General features: G+C 43.2%; 1 protein-coding gene across 14 annotated transcripts in view; it reads left to right on the plus strand.

Moving 5' to 3' along the window:
- STIM1 (stromal interaction molecule 1) overlaps positions 1–22,883 on the plus strand; it is a 219,873-nt gene that overhangs the window by 179,776 nt on the left and 17,214 nt on the right. For all 14 annotated transcript variants that reach the window (XM_080687157.1, XM_080687151.1, XM_080687160.1 and 11 more), the window contains exons 4-7: positions 2,159–2,270; positions 7,394–7,509; positions 16,150–16,327; positions 20,470–20,647. In XM_080687157.1, coding sequence (XP_080543283.1) covers positions 2,159–2,270; positions 7,394–7,509; positions 16,150–16,327; positions 20,470–20,647 — 584 coding nt within the window. The remainder of the gene's footprint in view (positions 1–2,158; positions 2,271–7,393; positions 7,510–16,149; positions 16,328–20,469; positions 20,648–22,883) is intronic.

Here is a 22,883-nt window from a genome sequence, read left to right on the forward strand (position 1 = left end):
ATGGCACCTTTCCCTTCTCACCTCCGGTGTCTCTGCAAATAGTCTAATTTATCTCCAAAGTCTATTGGCTTCAGAACTTTCCTCCTGAGCTCCAGTAGCTTCTTGAGAACATCAAGAGATTGGAGCATTTATGCCTTCAAATTTATTTCATTCAGGATATCTTTCTGAGGGTCTACTTTGGACCAGTGCTGGGTTCCACTGCAGGGGAAGTAGGAAAATGAAGGGACAGGGCCCAGCCGTCTAACTTCTCTATCTTATATGAGAGTGACAGAAACAACCTAAGATCTCAGGTGTGCCAACCAGAGGAATGCCTTTTTTATTTTATTTTTTATTTTACAAGCGTTTCAGAAGTTAACCACCTACACGAGTGGTATATTAGTCTAAGGAGACTGCTGTTTAGCCCATAGTCAGAACGTTTCTGGAAGTTCTCACTTAGGGTAGTTATTCTTTGAGTAAATTCTTATTAATGCCACTGTATATGAAGCTCTATTTTAGAGACAATGGGGGGGGGGGAGCAAAAATGAATGGGACTAATTATTAAAGGGAAATTAGCATTCTAATGAAAGAGTTTTTTATAATGATAGGAATCTTAAGCAAGGAGGATGATAAAGCTCACCATCTCATTCTGCTTCAAAACTTTTTAGGCTTCTTGCTGCTCCAGTAGTTTTCAGAATTTGTACATTGAGGAATGTACAAATTCCTTTTAAGGGAAATAATTTATCTCAGACCTAAAATGCTAGCTTGAATTATTTTTACTGTAATGTTACTTAAATGTGTACAAACATAAAATGAGGTTTAAGTTGCTATATAAAATTTGTATGCAAATATGAACAAAAACAGATTTATATATTAAATAAAAATGAACTTCAAATTCAATAAAATGATACCTTTTACTGAAACTCAGTTTGCTCCCCGGCTCTTTAAGTTCAGCATGCCTTTATTACTGGGTGCCATCTGATGACTCAGTCCTCCCATCATCTTTCTCTATTCACACTACTATGAAACTTTGATTTATATTATACATCATGATGTCATTTGACCTTCACTTGGTTCAAACTTATTTCTTGTGTATTAAGTCAACTTCTATTCCTTTCTTTTAAGTTTGCTATCTATGTGTCTAAATAACACACACATATTACAATTATTTTAAAAGGATTATTTTTAAAATCACAACATTATACCCTGGCCAGGTGGCTCAGTTGGTTGGACTATCGTCCCGTACACCTAAAAAGGTTGTGGTTCGATTCCCAGTTGATGTTTCTCTCTCACATCGATGTTTCTCTCTCTTTCTCTCCCTTCCTCTGTCTAAAAATCAATAAAAAATACACCATATGCCCTAGCCGGTTTGGCTCAGTGGATAGAGCATTGGCCTGTGAACTGAAGGGTCCTGGATTCGATTCTGGTCAAGGGCACATGCCTGGGTTGCGAGCTTGATCCCCAGTAGGGGGCGTGCAGGAGGCAGCTGATCAATGATTCTTTCTCATCATTGATGTTTCTATCTCTCTCTTCCTCTCCCTTCCTCTCTGAAAGCAATAAAAAATATATTTAAAAAAAACACACACCATATGCTTGGGTAAGGATTTTTAAAATATCACATTATACTATTGAGGAACGACCAGCTAGAGTGGCCATGTAGGATGATGATGTTAGTGATCACTCAGTAATGATGTCATTTAGAATTGGCTCATGTTGTGACAGAAAATTTTTTCAATCTGATATAAACAAAAGGGGAAATTTACTTGTTACACAAAATTTTAAAATCTGTGAATAGGGCTAACAATTTATGAATTGACTCAGGGCTTATGTGACATCATTTGGATCCATCTCTCTCTCTCTATAATATCATATAGTATATGTAATTACAGGGGTGGGAAACAGTTGCAAATATACAAAACAGAGTTTATTCTTGTATTGCTGTTATCTATTTATTAATGTCTTTCTCCATACGAACAACTGTAAACCTACTTTTGCCCACCCCTGTGTATATACATAAATAAAAAGTAGAGTGTGTATTCCTTTTGTATGTAGGATTTTATGGGAGAATGAGATGTTAAAACACATAAACATGTGTAAATGTTAAGGTCAGTATTACCGTGACAGCAAATGCGAGCAGTGCTTGGCATGCTGGAGTCATGGCTTGGCTGCTCTCTTTCCACAGTGTACAACTGGACCGTGGACGAGGTGGTGCAGTGGCTGATCACATATGTGGAACTGCCTCAGTATGAGGAGACCTTCCGGAAGCTGCAGCTCAGTGGCCATGCCATGCCAAGGTCAGGAGGCACCTGGGTTCTCTCACTTGTAGTGCAGGAAATGGGCTGGGGTTGGCTTACCTTCAGGTTACTGTGGCCAGTTAAATGAGGTTACACTCTTTTTAGGGTAGAATCTATAGACATCTCCTCTTCTCACATCTACTGTGCACTTGCCATAAAACAGATCACTACTTAGAATCCATTCTCTTATTTAATATTTCTACCAATACTGGGAATAGTACTAATAGCTGCCATTTATTGAGTGCTTAGTACATGCTAGACACTACTTCAACACTTTTTATACAGTATTTCATTTAATTCTTACATCAAAGCCTGTGATGTTTCTCTTTGTTGCTCCTTCACAATGATTCACACCCCCTCCCCTTCACCCAGCTATCTCTTTTGTTGCCCAGGAGTCTCTGGGGCTCTTTTAGCCTCCCCAGAATTATGCATATCAGTTAATCTACTCTAAAGAAATTGTACACAGGTGGGGGCTGACTGCCATTGGACCCAGCCTCCTCTCTGGAATGACTCCTCCAATAGCTATTGTGCCCTAACTTTGCCTCCTTTACAGGCATAATATGCTAGGGCTTGGGGTGGGAGTGGGGAGGAGATGGAGTACTGCTTGGACTTCTTGTTATATCAAACTAGTGCCATATATCATTTAGTCATTAATCCATTTACTTATTTATTCAATGAATATTTACTGGGTACCTGCTCTGTGCCAAGCACTTGTGCTGGGTGCTGGGTGCTGGGGATAAAGGTGACAACAACCTGTTCTTGTCCTCAAAGGGCTTACTGTCTGGTAAGTGCTGATTGTGTATATGTATATTCTGTCATCTTATTATGTAGGTGCATCTGGTTATGAGCTTCAGCAAAGGGGAACGGGGAGGGGAAAGCTATTGGAATGCCCACACCTTGCAGTCTCCAGCCACAGAACTACCAGACACTGCTGTCCAGGCCCAGCTGAGCTGGCTGTTCCCTCTTCTGCTGCCTGTAACCTTCTCTTCATAGCTTCTCCCTGCCCTGGAGAGAATAATAATCTTAATGTTTGTGCACCCCTTTATAGAGTACTTTCTTACCTATTATTTTAATTGATTCGCACAATTCTGGGAGGAAAGAATTACTGTCCCAACTTTTAGCTGCACAAACTAAATTTCAAATATTTTATGATTTATCCAAGCTGGTAAGTGGCAGAGCTGGGATTTGAACCTAGGTCTGCCTGGTTCTAAGTGCCCTACTTTTTTCACTGCTTCTCCCTCTTGCCCCATGCCATTGAAGATGGATTTCCTGGAAGTATTCAGTTCAGTTCTATTTGACAAACTTTACCAAGCACCTACCATATGCCATGGGCCCTGAGGACAAAGACAAGCATTAGACCTCATATCTGCTTTTAGGAACTCCAGGTTTGATGGACAAAACAAGCAATTGAATAGATGATTGATCATGAAGCACCAGGATTTAGGTTTCTTTCTCATTACCCATGGAAATAGTGGCAGTGCCTTGTGGATCACTGGACCGTTTCATCTTGAGCAATGACTATGCTTGGATTAAAACTAAAGCCTAGGATAAGTCAGTTCCCTGGTCATGGTCTTACTTAGCCCTACTGTGGCTAGGATTAGATCTAAGACCAGATCCAGCTAGGCTGGGCTCAGGAATAGAGGAAGCCAAGCTGTGGTACTCTAGTAACATCAGGAAGCATGGAGCTTTCAGTGCATAGAGTAGGGATGGTTCTAAGCCCATCACTAGGCAGCATGATACAATGGAAAGAATCCAGCAGATTTGAGTTTGTATCTTGGCTTTGCTGCTTACTCGCTATGTGACTAGGCAAGTTACTCAACTCTTCAGTTTTCACATCTGTCAAGTGGAGCTAGTAATAGAACTGAGTTCTTAAAATCATGAGAAGTAAATTAGGTATCGAATGTAGTGTCAGAACAGTACAAGATACACAGTAGTTGCTTACTAAATATTAGCCATATATGGTGTTTGTTTTCATAGCTTAGAAGTAGATAGCAGTCAAATTCATAGGTTTCTTTGACAAATAGACTGTACAAAAGATGACACTTGTTTTGCTCAGTCAGATGAAGTTCAGTACACCTGGTAGAAGTGCTCTAAAGAGGGTCTCCAAGAATTCTCAGGCTTATAGGAAGCATCTGATTTTACATAAGTTTATACAGAAGGAAACTGAGGCCTTAGGGGAGGGACTCAGCAGCTTATGATTGGACAAGTGAGTCATTCAATGATAGAGCTGACCCCCCTACTTCCCATCAGTGTCTCCTTGCCTCTCTTATAGGTGGGCTCGATTGCTTCCCAGACTACAGAAGGAAGTAGATGCTCCTGCATGCCCAGGCAGGAGTATAAACACACACTCTGATGTTAGAAGCTTCTTTTCTATCTGGAGAAACAAAGATACGCATTTGAAAAGAGCTCTAGCCCTAGCCATTTGGCTCAGTGGATAGAGCGTTGGCCTGTGGATGGAAGGGTCCCAGGTTCGATTCCAGACAAGGGCACATACCTGGGTTGTGGGCTTGATTCCCAGTAGAGGGCGTGCAGGAGGCAGTTGATCAATGATTCTCTCTCATCATTGATGTTTCTATCTTTCTCTCCATCTCCCTTCCTCTCTGAAAAAAAAAAAAATATATATATATATATACACACATGTCCTATCTAATAAAAGAGTAATATGCAAATTAACCATCACTCCGCTACACCCACAAGCCACTCCCACCAGCCAATCAGGAGCGAATATGCAAATAAACACAACCAAAATGGCTACGGCCACAGAGAGCAGGAGGGAGGCTTGGGTTTCCCCAGCAATGGAGGAAGCCAAGCTATCCGCCTGCCCTTGCCGGCCTAGGCCTCCACTCAAGGCTACAAAGTTTCAATGATAGAAGATACATAAACCCAAACAGAAATGGTGGCAGCCACGGAGCTGGAAAGAGCAGGAGGCTAGGGTTGCCCCCGGCGATGGAGGAAGCCAAGCTTTCCGCACACCCTGGCCGGCCCAGGCCTCCGCTTAAGGCTACAAAGTTTCAATTATAGAAGATACATAAATCCCCCCAAAAATGGCTGCCACCACGGAGCAAGCAGAAGGCTTGGCTCCGCTCCAGGCTACAAAGTTTCAATTGTAGAAGATAAATAAACCCCAGATACCAGGGCCTCCTCTTGGGTCACCAGGGGGCGTGGCCGGCCTGCAAACCACCACAGGCCCCTCACCCAGGCCGCCCCATGCCCCAAGGGAACCCCCACCCTGATTTTGGACACCCTTCAGGGCAAACCTGCTGGCCCCCACCCATGCACCAGGCCTCTATCCTATCTAATAAAAGAGTAATATGCAGATTGACCATCACTCCAACACACAAGATGGCTGCCCCCATGTGGTCAAAGATCCTGCCCTCATGTGAACACAAGGTGGCTGCCACAAGATGGCCAGCAGGGGAGGGCAGTTGGGAGGGACCAGGCCTGCAAGGGAGGGCAGTTGTGGGCGACCAGGCCTGCAGGGAAAGGCAGTTGGGAGGGACCCAGGCCTGCAGGGGAGGGCAATTAGGGGTGACCAGGCCTGCAGGGGAGGGCAGTTAGGGGTGACCAGGCCTGCAGGGGAGCAGTTAGGCATCAATCTGGCTGGCAGGGGAGTAGTTAGGGGGTGATCAGGCTGGCAGGCAGAAGCAGTTAGGGGTAATCAGGAAGGCAGGCAGGCGAGCAGTTGGGAGCCAGCAGTCGTGGATTGTGAGCGGGATGTCCAACTGCCCGTTTAGGCCCGATCCTACTGGAGGGGTCCCAGATTGGAGGGGGTGCAGGCTGGGCTGAGGGACACATACCCCCGTGCATGAATTGCACCGGGCCTCTAGTATATATATAAAAGCATAATATGCAAATCAACCGGACAGCAGACCGACCAGTCGGCTATGACGCGCACTGACCACCAGGGGGCAGACGCTCAACACAGGAGCTGCCCCCAGCCTGCAGGCCCCAATCATCTGAGCCTGCTGGCCAACCTCTCAGTCCCTCCCCTCCCCCCGGCTGGCAGGCTCTGATCGCCCGATGGGGAACCAGGAACCAGGGTTGGGTAGCAGTGGATGCCAGTGGTGCCAGGGCCCCGACTGCCCCACTGGTCACCCCACACACAGAGGGCGACCAGCAGCGGCGGCGGCAGGGTGCGGGTCCGGCTGCTGGCAACCAGGGAAGATGAGCCCTGATCAAAGGCCAGGCCTAGGGACCCTATCTGTGCATGAAATTCATGCACAGGTAGGGTATGGAGAGAGAGAGAGAGAGAGAGAGAGAGAGAGAGAGAGAGAGAGAGAGAGAGAGAGAGATTTCTAAAAAAAAAAGAAAGAAAGAAAATAAAAGAAAGCTCTGACCTTATGGACTAGTACAGTAGTAAATGCTCACTTGTGGGATCCAGACAAGTGGCTTTTCAACCTTTCATATCTTAAACTCTCCTCCTATACCCACTGTGTTCTAGCAGAAGAGAAACAAAGTTCAGTTTTTCCAAGGTCATTTTCTTGTTTATAGGCCCTCTCTTATTAGAGTTATTATTAACAATATGATTGAAGGTCATAAAAAATTACAGTATCTGACTGGGAGTAAATTATGGTGACTCAAGTATAAGCTAACAAGATATGCAGTATTTGTCATCAGCAGGTTTATATTTTATGACTTAAATATATTCATCATTAAATATATTTAATTGGGTTAGGATTAGGATGATTCAGAGGACCCTAGAATCACTGGGGTCCTCTGAATCATGTAGCGTGACATTTTGACAAGGACTGGACAGGAGAATGCATTTATAAATGGTGAGTGTGGAGACAGATATATAATGGATAATCCGTATAAGGGGAAGCACATGGAAAGTTTACACCTGGGTGTGGGAATGGTCATAAATGAATATCCTTAGAGACTAGGATACTCAGGAGAGGTAGACATGTGGAGAAGGGTGAACAAATTCTTGGTAAATGTTATGAGTCTCTGCATATTCACCACTGAGATCCATCGGTATAGACTCTGTATTCTAGCATGCAGAAGGGAGCAGTTACCAGGAGCTAGGAGTCATGGAAGTGTTCCTGGAAGAGGTGAGGAGTTTTACCAGGATCCTTCCTAGCATTGCTGGCAGAGAACTGAATGCCTGCTCTTTGCCTCAACAGGCTTGCTGTAACCAACACCACCATGACAGGGACTGTGCTAAAGATGACAGACCGGAGCCATCGGCAGAAGCTGCAGCTGAAGGCCCTGGACACAGTGCTCTTCGGGCCTCCTCTCTGTGAGTCTTTTGGAGAGAAGGGCTGCTGTTGTGCCATGGAACCCAGGGCTGGTGGGGTGGCTGGGCTGAGGTCCTGGGTCTCCTAGGCACACCTGCCTCCACTTTTCCTGCTGCTGTTGAGATATTAAATGGTTTTACATTTTAGTCCAGCCAGATATCAACATCTCTTCATTAAATACATTAATGAAACATCTGCTTTGTGCCAGTGCTGTGCTGGAAACTGTAGGAAGACCTGGATGAATCATATTCTGCCCTAAGGGGATAAAATGAATGTGCTAGAGAGGTACACAGTGCTTCTGAATTCCAGAGAAGGGGTGGAGGAGGCATACTATAAAAGAGGTGGGAGGTGAGCTCTGCCTGTACGGAGGGGTAGGGCTGTATTCCATTCAGGTGGCCAGAGAGGGCATTCTGGGTGGAGGAAACCACCTGCCAGGAACACTTTATGAAAGTTACGCTCAGGGATAAAAGTAACCGATAAGGGCTGAATGCTGTTTCGCTTTTCCCTGCTCTCACTGTGGTTGTGCAGAATGTATGAAGTAATTGTTGAACATCTGTGTCCTTGGCAACCAAAGAGTACTAAGTAGGCTCTCACTGAAGCAATAGAAACACACTCAGGCCTAAGAAAGGGTGTTCTCTTCTGCCAGGAGTTAGTCAAGAGAATTAAGTGGTCCAGCCCTGAAGATCTGCAAGAGCCTGACATCTTTTTTATTATTCTAAGTGAAATCAGGGGGAACAAGTATTTCTTAGAAAATTAGCCTTGACCAAACAACCTCTTAGGGTTCACTCCCTGTCCTCTGAGATCTGTTGGCATCAGTTGAGGATGCCAGCAGCAGAATGCTATAGAGCCAAGGACTAGTCCAGAGAAGCAGCTGGCATGTAGGGTGGGAAATGGGAAGTGACTGCTAGTGGGTATGTGATTTCTTTATAGAGTAATGATGTTTTAAAATGAATTGTGCTGATGGTTGTATAACCTTGTAAATATGCTAAAGCCATTGAATTGCACATTTTAAAAGAGTGAATTTTAGGGTGTATGAATTATATCTCAGTCATCATCATTATGTACATCTAGATTTTTTTAAAAATCATAACCTGAGGGTATTTTTTTTCCCATTGATTTTTTTAGAGGAAGGGAGAGAAACATCCATGTGAGAGAGACACATCGATTGGTTGCCCCTTACATGTGCCCTGATAGGGGCCAGGGACAAACCTGCAACCTAGGTGCATGCCGTTGGCTAGGAATTGGACCCGAGATCCTTCGGTCCATGGACTGACGCTCTAACCGCTGAGCAAAACCGGCCAGGGCCATCTAGATTTTTTTTGTAACTCCTGGACTTTCATATAGAGAACTTAAGCTTAGGAAAGCACATTGGTCTCTTTTCAAAACTGCTACTCACTGTGTGACCTTGTGTAGGTCACTTTTCTCAGGATGTGTTTTCTAATTTGTATCATGAAACAATTGAGCTAATGGATCCTTAAGATTCCAGCTGCTACATTCTATAATTTTGTGGGAAAACCCTTTTGCTGATAAGGGTCCTGTGTAAAAGACAAGAGGTCTGTTCCTTCCTACTACTATCTATATCCTTTTCCTTTAGGATTTCTGTGGCCCTTGCCTTATCAAGTGATCTTCGGCAATTCAGTTCTCCTGCCTACACTTAGAGTTCCTCACCTGTAAATGGGCTTGGTCAGTAAGGCTGTTACTGGCTCTCTCATTCAAGGACTCAGATAGAGCTGGGTATACTCCTGGGAGCTAAGATTTTGGAATCCAGCAGCTGTCCTGATGGAAAATATTGTTTTTATACTTGCCTACTGATGCTTGTTAAAGAAAATTTTTGAAAATTGCCAGCTGGAATCTCAGGAAAATACTAGGAAGCTCTTTGCCAGGAAACTTTGCAAGGGTGGGGCCCTGCCTGGTGGGGTCCTGCAAAGAATCCCTTGATATGTGTCACTCTAGGCTTTGTGTTCTCATCTGAACATGGACTGAAACCTTTAGTCCAGTGCTGTTCCCTGTCCAGTGCCCATGCAGGATTTAGAATGAGGGCCTATGCTAGCTCTGACCTGTGTTCTTCACCTGGATGAGTTCTTAGGGCTATGGTTCTCATGCCTCATCATATGGCATGTAGTAGATCAATTCCCCAGAGAACCTGGGCCAGTTACAGCTGCCAGCCATGGCTACCTTAATGAAAAGCCTGCTGTTGGTCTGAGGTGTGAGAAATCTTAAAAGCAGAGATTGTTGTGCAGTAGCCAGGAGGGTCTGCTGAGTGAGCAGGACCCATCTACTCACAGCAGCTTCAAAGCTTGGGAAGAGGGAAAAGGGATCATACTGGCTCAGCAGAGGGTCCCCATTTGCTGATAGTAGATGACATCTCAGTCTTCCCCATGTGGCCACAGAGCAGCACATGGCTCTTTACAGACTTTTCCACCCTGCAAAGTTGGCTCTAGGCTTGGAGGCCCATGTGTGGCTGCCCTAACTGTGCCAGTAGCCAGGTGTTAGGTATGATCTGAGAAACCAAGGCCAAGGCAGTGTCCAGTTGGAGGCCTAAGGTGATGTCTCACTCTGGCAGCAGATCATTCGTTGAGGGGGCTTTTTCTCCTCTGCAGATAATTTCTCAGAGAAAACGAGGCTCAGAGAGATGAGGTGAGTTTTTAGAGTTCATTCAGCATTTAAATGGCAGAGCCATGACTCAAACCCCGGTCTTTAATTTATATTTCAGTGCTCTTTTCTACTCTGTTATCCCACCCTCTACTTCTGTAGAGGAAACAAATTATTATATAAAGAGTTTCAGCTTTGAAATCAAGTAAACTGGCTCTGTCACTCAGAAGTTTTGTGACCTTGAGTATATTCCCAAGGTTCTATATGCCCCAGTTTCTTCTAAACAAATGGTAGCTACTATTTTCAGTGTACAGTACAGTATGCCTGCTCTGGTCAGTCCTTGGCTAGGGACTACTGTGCCCTTGGTGCTTCAGCAGGAGTATTGAGAAGGGTACAGGGAGAGGCCTGCCAAGCAATTGTTGGGATTGGGGAAGCTGTGGAGAGGAAAAGACAACACTATACCTGTCTTCCTCCTTCAGTGACTCAGATAATAGGGAAGAGTCCTTGGTAAGCGGGAGTGGCTGCCTCTCTGGCAAAGCTTGCTCTGGTCTGTCACCTCTATCTTTACCTTCTTTCTCCTTTCTGTTATGTTCCAACTCACCCTTCCAGCCTTCTTCAGAATGCCTTTCCAGCCTCTTCCCAGGTATTTTCAACCCTTCTCTCTTACTCTCCTCTGGGAAGCCACAGCCCATTGTACCTGCCTCCTTTAAAAAATTCTGTGTCCCTGTCTGATACCATTTAAACTGGGAACTCCCCGGGAGTAGAAACAACTTTGTTCATCTTTTATCAGCACTTAGCAAAGGGCCAGCAAAGAGTAGGTGTCAAGTGATGTATGCTAGAAGTTATACAGAGGAGGCTGGGCCTTGCCAGAGCTACAGGACTGAGGGGAGTTGGGAGAAAATCCTTTCCAGCTTGCTTGTGGGGAGAATTGCTACCTATGGAGCATCTTTGGATAAGTGAGGCAATTAGAGCACTATTGGGGATATAACCAGAAGGGAGGTGGGCCCATTAATAGCTGTTCCAGATTAAACAGATACCTCAGCACAGAAGGCTATGTAAATGACAAACGAAATTCTTAGCACATATTTTGGCAGGTAGGAATGAATATCTATAGCTGCTTGGTTCAGGGTATTATGGGCAGTAGATTAGGAGAGGGAATTCCAGAAAGTGATAATGATTAGAGGCTCACTTCTCAGTGCTAACTGGAACCTTGAAAATTTTCACCATTACCCCTGACTCTGTTGACATGTCAGCATCTCATTAGTTTATACTCTGCTATGCTGCCTTAGGCCTGATTGTGTGAACAGTTGACCTCATTTTGCTAAAATCTATTTACAGCACTCAGGCTAGGAATTCTGCCACCCTCTGGGTTCTCAGGTCCCAGCCAGCTTCCCTGGGTTAGCTTTGTTCACTTGGCCAACCACATCTGTTCTCATGAAAACTCCATCGTCTCTCTGCCCGGGTTATGTTCCCTGGGTGCGAGGTGGATGCTGAGAGCTGAGCTTGTGTAGGAGCTGTGTAGGACAGCTGGCCATATTCTTCATGTCCTAGGACAGTGGTCGGCAAACTCAATAGTCAACAGAGCTGCAGTTTGCCGACCACTGTCCTAGGAGCTGTAATTTGCCCTGCACATGCACTTTATATTATACAACCCCTCACCCCTTTTTAGGCTAAAACCTCTTCTCACTGCCTTTGCTGAGTACTTGCTCTGGTCAGGCTCTATGCTACGTATGGAGCTACAAAGATAAATTAGTTTTGTGCTTGGCCCTGAGGAACTCACAGACTATCAGAAAGAAGGTGACTCACATGAAAGCTGAAAAACATACAAGATAGTCCCTGAGATAGTTAGAGATAAGTCATGTTTACCTGTCCAAAGAGAGGGTTGATCAGGGATCCTAGTTCAGAGAAGAGGAATGGAAGGATCTCTGTGGACTGTGCTGGGCTGGGAAGGTAGGTTGTAGGAACTGAAGAATGGGAGTGGGATTATGATGGAAAGAAGTACATCATTAGTTAGGCATAGACTAGAACTTGATTTCTGTATTTCCCCCTCTTTTTCTGACACAATAATTTATAGATTCTGTATTATTCAGGGTTCAACAGAGTGACAGAGCCAATAGGATATGTATATAGATATAAATAAGAGGAGATTTATTATAGGAATTTAATAAATCACGTAATTGTGGATGCCAAGAGACCCATGATCTGCCACTGTCAAGCTGGAGAACCAGGAAAGCCAGTGGTGTAATTCAGCCCAATTCTAAAGGCTTGAGAATCAAGGGAGATGGTGGTGTAAGTCTGCGTCCAAAGGCCAGAGAATCAGAGGGCTGATGGTGTAAATCCCTGTCTGAGTCCCAAGACCCGAGAACCAGGAGCACTGATGTAAGAGGTCAGGAGAAGATGGATGTCTTAATTCAAGCTGAGAGAGCAAATCCACTCTTCCGCCACCTTTGGTTCTACTCAGGCCCTCAGCAGCCTGAGGATGATTGGATGATACTCAGTCTACCGATTCAAATGTTAATCTCTTAAGAAGACAACTTCACAGATACACCCAGAAATAATGTTTTCCCAGTAAAGTTGACATAAAATTAACCATCATAGTTTTATTTAGGACTCTGGGGTTCATGTCAGGGCTCCTCTGAAGGGACCTGACAATTCTCACATCAGCCTCTCCAGCTCCCATCTCTTCCTCAAACTCCACATCCACATTCTTAATTATCTATTGGATAAGTCCATCTGAATGTTTCCAAAACACCTCTAAGCGCTTTCATTTACAAATACACATTTGATCTCTTTAGCAATTCTATGATAATGCATTTTACAGCTGAGGAGGCTGAGATCCAGATGGAGGAAGTGAATTTCATAACAAATTGGGGCAGAGGACAGCATAGAATCCAGACTTCTTAATACTGGGTGTAGGATGCTTCCTTTGATGGCAGAATTTCTCTACATGAGGCCTATGTTTAACCTTTTAAAGGCCTGTCCTGATGGCTAGTCCACAGTCAGCTCCCAAGATGTTATTTGGAGGGAAAACTGAGGCCTTGGAACTCTTAAGTCACATTCTGGCTAGATCAGGAGATATAGGCCTGTCCATGGTGAGAGATATTTGTACGTAACAAAGTGGAAACAATACCTGTTGCATGAATATGAAAGTTGTCATGACAAAGTGGGTGTAGTAGAAAGATCATGCAATCAGGCACATCTGGATTTGAATCCTAGATCTGCCACTTTTTGTGAACTCCAGCAAGTCATTGCTCCTATGAGCCACAGTTTTCTGGTCTATAGAATGAGACTACTAATACTCTACCTCAGAGAGTAGTTGTGAGAATTAAAAATGGTGAATATAAATGCCTGATACATTGTATATTTATTTTATTTCCGTTCCTTTCTTATATGGATTAAGGAGAGGGAAATATCATATTTGAGGTTGATCAGTAACAACTCAATCCCACAAATATTTATTGAGGGCCTCTGTGTGTTAGTCGGTGCTGTGCTAGGCACTGGTGTACAGACAAGTAACAATCAAGGGCCACAGAGTAAATCAGCCATATTAGACTCGTTTTCTTCCCACCACACTTGGTTGCTCATGGAATGTGACAGACAGCATAGCTGAGCTTCACCTATGCATTTGACAAGGCAGAAGGATGTATGTATGGGGTGGATGCTTTATATTTAAGTAAAGTCAAAACTGGTTGAAGAGATCCATTGAGTACTGATAGGTGGAACAGTATTACCTTAGATCAGTGGTTCTCAACCTTTGTAATGCCGCGACCCTTTAATACAGTTCCTCATGTTGTGGTGACCCCCAACCATAAAATTATTTTCATTGCTACTTCATAACTGTAATTTTGCTACTGTTATGAATCGTAATGTAAATATCTGTGTTTCCCGATGGTCTTAGGCGACCCTGCTAGCGGTTCTCAACCTGTGGGTCGCGACATTAGAAAGGTTGAGAACCACTGCCTTAGATCCTATCTTTGGTCCTGGCCATTTGGAATTCATATTCATGACTTGGATGAGACTGTGAAGCCGGAAAAAATAATAGCATCTTGTTCCAAATTGATCTGGACAAGGGTGAATAAGGGACTGAGTAGAATAGATAGGCGCCCCGTCTGCATGCCCACCTTAAAAATCTGAAGTGTTGGAGGTGCTGGTTGCAAGGAGTCTTGTTTGAGCAAGAATACCTTTGACTTTCTGTAGGAGTGTAGAATTGAGAATCCCTGGAATTGAGAACCCCTGGGAAGCCAAGGTTAACAGTCCTTAACAAACAGGAGACTGTGTAGGAGGCTGGTGTGTTCTAGAAAGAAAGGCAACTCACTATGCTGCAGAGATATCTCTTCTTGGTACCTGGAGGGAGGAGCATGAGGACTTGAGTATGGATGGAAGTGTAGGCTTGCCTGGAGCTAGAAGATGGCTGCTAGAGGACCCTTAGTTTTCTCTGTGAGAATCTGGCATAAACATGTAAAGGACATGGCTCCCATCCCAGACCTAGTAACTCCTCTCCCTTGGATGGAAATAGAATGTGCTAATCTGCCTTTGATCCCACACCCTCCCCATGTCCTGCTGCTCAGTCTTTCAGTGAGGAGCTATGAATATAACACTTTTTCTCAATCGGCCTCATCTCCATGTGCCTTTTTCTGCTGTCTAGACTAGGGGTGGGCAAACTTTTTGACTCGAGGGCCACAATGGGTTCTTAAACTGGACCGGAGGGCTGGAACAAAAGCATGGATGGAGTGTTTGTGTGAACTAATATAAATTCAAAGTAAAGGAACGGAGAGGAGAGCAAGAGAACCCTCCACTCTTTTGGCTCCGCGGGCCGGATAGAACAGCCGAACGGGCCGGATCTGGCCCGCGGGCCGTAGTTTGCCCACAGCTGGTCTAGACCCTTCCTTAGCTTGGTGGCTCCACCTGGGACCTTTTGGATTCCCATTAGCCACTTTCCTGGGATCCTGTCAGCCCTGCTTTCCCCTCCCCAACTTGAGGGTAACCTGCTGTGCACAGGAGGTCATTCCCTCTTTCCTTCCTTCCCTGACCCCCACATCCGGGGTCCTCTGAGCCTACAGCTACTCTATCCCAAGTTGAGTACAGAAGCAGTCCTCTTCTCCTTAGTATCTCTTTCAGGTTTCCTGCACTGTGGCCTTGGGCCCAGATCTAGTATACTAGAAACAATGTCAGACTCCAGGAGTGCCCCTCTTCCAGTTGGCTAAATTCTTAGGAAATGGCTTTTGCTCTTATCTTCTGTTATTCCTTGATTAGCTTTTCAGTTTTGCTCTGGAGACTGATTATTACTCTGAATCCCAGGTGGCTGGGGCCCTGGCCGCTTCACCAAATTGCTGCCAGGCATTCTCAGCAGGTAGCTCTTCCCCTGGCATGTGAACTATTTTATACATACCAATTGCTTGAGCTACTCCTGTTCTACCTGGTCTGTGGATGGAACCACAGCCTAGAAATGCTCTCCATAGATGAGACTTACAGATTTTTTACCTGATTTGGACTTTGCCCCTTGTGTGTGTGTGTGTGTGTGTGTGTGTGTGTGTGTGTGTGTGTGTGTATATATATATATATATATATATATATATATATATATATATATATATAATAGCCTAGTAATCCAGGAGACCCAGCTCCTGTGGTAACCTCAGTTCCACAGCCAGATCACAAGCTCTAAGCAACTTGGCTTTATATCCTTACCAGCCATCCCCTTCTACCTGCTCATGCACCCTAGCATGCTTTACCCTGTAGAATGGAAGCCATTTCATCTGGATACATGGACCAAAGCTGCAGACCAGGGATGACACTAGTGCTCTCCTCTTCACTGCATATTAGGGAAGCATGATTTAATAGGTTTCCCGTGTTGCTCTAAGGCCTCTTATCCTTTCCAAACTAGTTCTTGACTTAGCAGAGAAATAGGCACAGAGCTTACTGTAATAGTATATAGCAAGTGTGTGCCTAAGAACAGAAACAAAGGCTTCATGGAAGAGGGGTGCAGTAGACTCTGCAAGGCTAAGTGTGCGGTGGGCAGCCTGACTCACCATGCCTTTCCTCTCTGGCAGTGACCCGCCATAATCACCTCAAGGACTTCATGCTGGTGGTGTCTATTGTTATTGGTGTTGGCGGCTGCTGGTTTGCTTATATCCAGAACCGTTACTCCAAGGAGCACATGAAGAAGATGATGAAGGATCTGGAGGGGTTACACCGAGCTGAGCAGAGTCTGCATGACCTTCAGGAAAGGTAAGGCCTTGCCCCTTCTCCACAGCCCCAGTGTTGCCAGCTCCTGGGAGCCTCCTGTTTCTACTTGGGTTGTGGGATACCTGGTCCCTGGGACCACATTGACATGGCTGCCTAGGCTGTGCCATCCTTCCAAAATTGCATTGAGGGTCCGGGTTCTTGCCATTCCAGTTGCATGGGCAAGTCATCTTCCCCAGGGCAGAAGCTTATTTCTTTCTATTTTCTCTCTGAGCTTCAGAGGAAGAAATATGTGGCTGTCAGAAGTCTTGAGCTTCTCTGGTTGGATGGCTTGCTAGGGGTCATTCTTTGCTTTGCCCTACCTTTGCTTCCTTTCCCTTAGAAATAGATACAATGAACTGTTCTTCACTGTTCTCCAGAGAAACCTCACAAGTCTGACTTCCTAATACCTTCCAAATCTCTTAAGTACCCACTTGTTGTATGACTTTGGGTTAATCCCTTTCCCTTCTAGGACTTATTTCCTCATCAGTAATATGAAGGTGTCGAACTAGGAGAATGTTAACAAACTAGCTCTGATAGTCTGGGATTCTGTCTAAATAAAACTTAGCTTAAAACTACTGTTGAAGAGCTAGTTGTGGAAAAAAGGTACCAATCGATCCAAGTACTTCCTGATATCTAAGAACCAGGACTGTGTTAGGAATTGTAAGGAATTCACTACTCCTGGGCCAACGAAACTTACACATGAGAAGGAGCAGTGCAAGTACTTCCTGATATCTAAGAACCAGGACTGTGTTAGGAATTGTAAGGAATTCACTACTCCTGGGGCAACGAAACTTACACATGAGAAGGAGCAGTGAGCATATACTTAGTGCAGTGATTCAGTGCCAGTTTATGGGATGATAACTCCAAGGACTGAAAGAGCACAGAGACAGGGGATGAATTATGTGGATGCTAAGGAGGTGGCCTTGAAAGATGGGTAGAGAGGTCCTGATAGTTAAAGTTGAATTTGTAGTGAGGCCAGACCCCTGGTGCCTTAAGACTCATATGGAGAACTTTAGTAGGATTCAAAAAGCAACAGAGAGTCAATGCAGTTATTTGGGTTTTTGTTTTTTTTTGCTTTTGAGAAGAGGAAAGACTATCTTTTAGAAAATTACTCTGCAGACAGGGATTCTAGTTTGGAAGTCTTTGTAGAAATCCATGTAAAAGGAAATGAAGTCTGGCTCTTTTTTGTTATTTTTTAATGATAGATACTATTTTATTTGGAGGGATAAGGAAAGGATTTCTTGTGAGCTAGGTACTGTTAAGCACTTAAATGCATTATTGTTATTAATAATCACAACATGGTTAGGTAGGTACTATTATTATCCCTACTTAGAGTTGAAGAAATGAAGGCTTAGAGAGGGTTAGTGCCTTGCTTGGGTTCACATATCAGTAAATAGTGAGCTAGGAATTTTGACACCCACAGAGTACTGCCTCAGTAAAGGCAGTCTTATCAGATTCATTCACATGGGCCGGGTTTCTAGGGGTAAAAGGAGGAGTTTTATCTCTGAGCTGAGTCCTGGCTACTGTAGTGGACCCCTTGATCCTGCCCTTTGCCATTTGGGGGCTAAATGCTGCTCTCTGGGCAGTCCTCATTCTTCCTTTGTCTGAAAAACATGTACTGTTTTTATTCCAAAGGCAAAGAATCTAGACCTTTGGAATGAAAACTAGGAGACATTCCAAGTTTGGGGATAAAACTAAGCTCCCAGCCCTCCCTGCTCCCCAAGGCCTACAGAGCTAAATGACCACTGTGGCACTCAGAGAAACAAATGCACATATCCCCAGAGATGGGATTACACATGTGCACACATGTATCCTTTTCTGACAGTGTCCAGAGCTACATGCCACCTCCTGTCTCCTTACTTTAATAGGCCTACACTGCCAGCCATCATAGAGCTTTTTTGTTTTTTTGTGTGTGTTTTTTTTTTTGCGAAGTTCCTGATATTTTGGGTAGATAAATGTAATGCTACATGCACATTCCAGTTAGGATTTTATTGGGTTTCAAGATAATTCTTTGAGGCAGGCAGGAATTTTGATTCCCACTTAAAAACGAAGAAGCAGGCTCAGTATAGGGAACAGATTTGTCCATAGTCACATAACTGCTTAGAGCCAGGGCTTGGCAGTAAGGCTGCGCCATTTTCTTACTTGTAATGCTAATTGATTGCTGCTCAGTCTTCTTTGGAGGAGATGGAGTGGGGCAAGGCCTGATAGCACATTTTATTTGCTCAATTTCTGCTCCCAATAGTATTTATTGATTTTCATCTCTTCTAGATTCTGTTAAGACTATAAAAGTGGGTCAGTTTTGATTTTACTTTAAAGGAGTTCCCTCTTATATGAAGACAGATCTATCATAAGCTTTTCTCAAGAGACTGCTTTCAGAGAGGATAATATTTCCGTGAAGAATTGAATCTCTAATGGTGTAATTTTAGGCAGTTGTGTCTTGAAGGAATACAATAAAGGAGGGTATTCAACCAGAGGATATAGGGGCAGGAAATGGCGCCTCTGATTTGTTTTAACTATGTTTTAGCGCCACCTGGTGTGTACTTTGAAAAGGTTCCACTTTCTTTCTCTGCGGACAAAATGGGCAGAAGACTGCAGCTTGTCAGCAGTAGGAGAGCAGCCTAGACATTACTTCCTCTTTCCTTCCCACTTATCCCACCACATCTTTTGAGGTTTCAGATATTGATGACCAATCTGGACGTGGGATTTTTTAGAGGTTGAATTCTGTTTCTGTCTCTTCTGTTTCACCTACCTAACTCAGTGGTCCATGCTCTTTTCTGTGGCCCTGTTTGTTCTGTAGCCTACCCTTTTTCTGCTGTACCTCAAGTTTAAGCCATGCATCACTTTTCTTCTTCATCACCATTTTTCCCTTCTATCTTGGTCTCCTGGTAACTTGGTGGTTCTTACTAAGGTAGGAAGACCTGACAGAGGTTAAGTCCTTTCCCTCTTCCAGAGGGATTAGCAAATCTTACTCTTTCTGCTGGGTTGTAGCCAATGCTTTGCCTTTCCTGACTCTTTCAGGTGGAGTTAATCACTCCATTCTTTGGGCTCACGCAACACCTCGTATGTCTACCTATTATAGAACTTATCACATTGTGTACAGTTATCTATTTGTCTAAATTAGATTAGATAATGAGTGCCTCAGTGGCAGGGACTGTTTTTTAATTCATCTCCATATATCTAGGGCTTGGCACAGGGCTCAACATTTAGTAGACACCTGAAAGTACTTGGTGAGTGAATGAATGAATGAATGAATGAATGAATATAAATAGGTAGGTGGAAGAAGGATGGGAGGAAGGAAGGAGGCTTACTTGGATGGATGGAAGATTTTGCCAGTGAACAGAGGGAATGTGTGGGTGGGGAGAAGGATATATTTTCATTATAACTGATGCTCTTGAGATCTTACCCACCATGGAAGATACTGAGGAAGGAAACTCAGGCCTTGGAGAAGCAGGGAGCTTTCCCAAGCTTTCCCTAGCCCCTTTGGTATGAATTAAATTTTTCTATGTTTCTGGTAACAGGTATTCAGGAGTCCAAGCATTGGTTGGACAGCTCAATGGTTCCTTTCTCACCTTCCTTAAATCTCCCCACCTCGTTTATAACTCAGCCATCAGGCTTTCTCTGGATCTTTGGTGTAGCTTGCAGGGTATCTACATTTATATTGAACCTTCCAGATACCCTTGTATAAGGGGAATAACTAAGGGATTTTAAATCATACAGACTGGAATTCTAGTTTCACTTCTACCTGCAGTTACTCCCCCTCTCCAAGCCTTTAAATCCACGCCTGTTTTAAGCTGATAATGATACAATATATCATTATCTGCAGAGAGGACAAATGTGAAATATCTTGTAAACTAATAGTTGTTATAATTTTAGCATGTTAGACACCTTAGAGGAAGGATTCAAATACCTGGGAACCTAGCTTCACAGACTGTATTACTGGCAGCAAAAGGGTGGCCAGTATTAGAATTGTGGTAATGACTGGTTTCTGTTGGCACTGAACTAACTTAGAGCCAGAGAGTCAGCAGAATAAGGAGAATATGTGCTGAGTGCTGGAGCCCTCAGTTTCCTCTTTGATGCCATGACTCATGGCGTGGTGGCTGGTACCCCCTTGCCTGGCCTCCTCCAGCTCCCTCATCGCCCCCCAGGCTGCACAAGGCCCAGGAGGAGCATCGCACAGTGGAGGTGGAGAAGGTCCATCTGGAGAAGAAGCTGCGAGATGAGATCAACATTGCCAAGCAGGAAGCCCAGCGACTGAAGGAGCTGCGGGAGGGCACTGAAAATGAGCGGAGTCGCCAAAAATATGCTGAGGAGGAGCTGGAGCAGGTAGGAGACTACACATTCTTGGACACAATGGGTAAGGGCAGGGCCCAAAAGTCTGGATGAAAAGTTTCGTGTGTGAGGACTTTGAAATATGGCTCAAAGAATATCTTGAAGAGTTACTAGACTCTTACCAGTAAGAATAGTGGAAAAGTTGCAAAAAAATGGCCACTGTGATTTTCAAAGAACAGTGGGTAACAGTTGAGAACAATTATTTTGTTCTTTTTTTATTGAGGTATTTATATGGACTCAAGTGTAGAGATTATAAGTATACAGCTGGCAAGCTTTTACTTGTGCATATACCTGTGTAACCACCATTCAGATCAAAACACGGGATCTTGTAAACACCCCAGAAGGCTCACTTTTGCCTTTCCCTGTCAACTGTCACTATTCCTTCTAAAAGTACTATGGTCATAATCTCTAAACCAGATTAGTTTCATCTGATTTTGAACTTCATATAAATGGCATTATATGGTATATATTCTTGTGTGTTTGGTTTCTTTCAACGTTATGTCTGTAAGAGTCATTTATGTTATTGCATAAAGTGATTTCTGGCTTATTTCCATTGCTAAGTAATAATCATTGCATACTATAATTATTTATCTGTTCTCCTCTGATGGACATTTGCGTTGTTGCAGTTTTTTGCCTCTTGTGAATCACAGTGCTGTGAACCTTCTTGCACATGTCTCTTGGTGGGCATAGCACTTATTTCTGTTAGCTTTATTAGAAACTGCTAGGCCGTTTTTTGAAAAAGTTGTGCCAGTATATACTGCCAACAGCAATGTGTGAGAGTTGTAGTTGAGCTACAACCTTGGTATTTTTAGGCATTTTAATTTTACACATTCTGGTATGGATGTAGTGGTATCTCATTGTGCTTTTAATTTTCATTTCCCTAATGACTAATAATATTGAACACCTTTTCTTAAATTCATTGACCATTTTATTTGGGACTCTCCAGCTTTATTCTTCTTCAAGATGGCCTTGGCTCTTCTTGGTTCTTTGCATTTCCATATTAGCTTGTCCTTCCACTGCACCCTCTCCCTCCAAAAAACATCCTGCTGGAATTTTTATTGTATTAGAATTGAATGTATAGATTAAGGTAGGGGGAAAATTGACATTTTAACTGAGTGATTCTTCCAATCCATGAGCATTGTTTATCCTGTCACTTACTTAGGCTTTCTAAAATTGCTCATAGCAACATTTTACAGCTTTCAGGGTAGAAGTCTTTTTTTTAAACTTGCTCTTATTTTTTTAGCTTCTTGAGGTGGAAGATTCGGTCATTGATTTTAAACTTTTAATCTTGCATTTAAAGCTATAAATTTCCATGTTAGCACTGTTTTAGCTGCATTTACCAAGTTTTGATATTTCATATTTTCGTTATCATTCAGTTCAAAAGATTTTCTAATTTTCATTGCAATTCCTTTTTTGGCCCATGGCTATTAGAAGTGTGTTGCTTAATTTTCAAGCACTTGGAGACTTTTCTGATTATCTTTCTTCTTGATTTCCAGTTTAATTTCACTGTAGTCAGAGAACATATGTTGTATGATTTCAGTCCTTTCAAACATGCTCAGACTTGGTGTATGTAAACAGGCTAAACAATACAATTGAAAGGCAAAGAATGTCAGACTGGGTAAAAAAACAAAACCCACCTATACGCTATTTGTAAAAGATACACTTTAAATATAAGGATACAAAACAGTTAAAAGCGAAAGGAGGAGATAAGATATATGATACAAACATTTAGCAAAATAAAGCAGAGGTAATATATCAATATTAGACAAAAGTAGATTTTAGTGCAAGAAGTATTATAGAGACAAAAACACATTCCTTAATGATAAGTGTGTGAGTTAACAGTAATATATAACAATCTTTAGTTTGGATATACCTATTTAAAAATATATAAAGCAAAAGTTGAAAAAACTAGAAGGATAATAGACAAGTTCATAATAAAAATGAGAGATTTTATCATACCTTTCTCAATAATAAACAGCCAAAAACATCAATAAGGATATAAAATATTTAAACATGATTATTCAATTTGACCTTAACAACATCAAGAGGATTTACCTAAAAATTACAAAATACACATTTTCTTTAGTGTTCACATACTGCTTCTGCTCCATTCTCTACTCTCCTTCTGGGAGTCCACTCTATATGTTTGACCTTTTAACTATATTCCATTTGTCTCTTAGACTCAGCTCTGTTCTCTTCTCTCCATTCTTTGGTTTGATGATTTTCTATT

The sequence above is a fragment of the Plecotus auritus genome (assembly GCF_963455305.1).
Source record: "Plecotus auritus genome assembly, chromosome: 9".
NCBI classification, from domain to species: Eukaryota; Metazoa; Chordata; class Mammalia; order Chiroptera; family Vespertilionidae; genus Plecotus; species Plecotus auritus.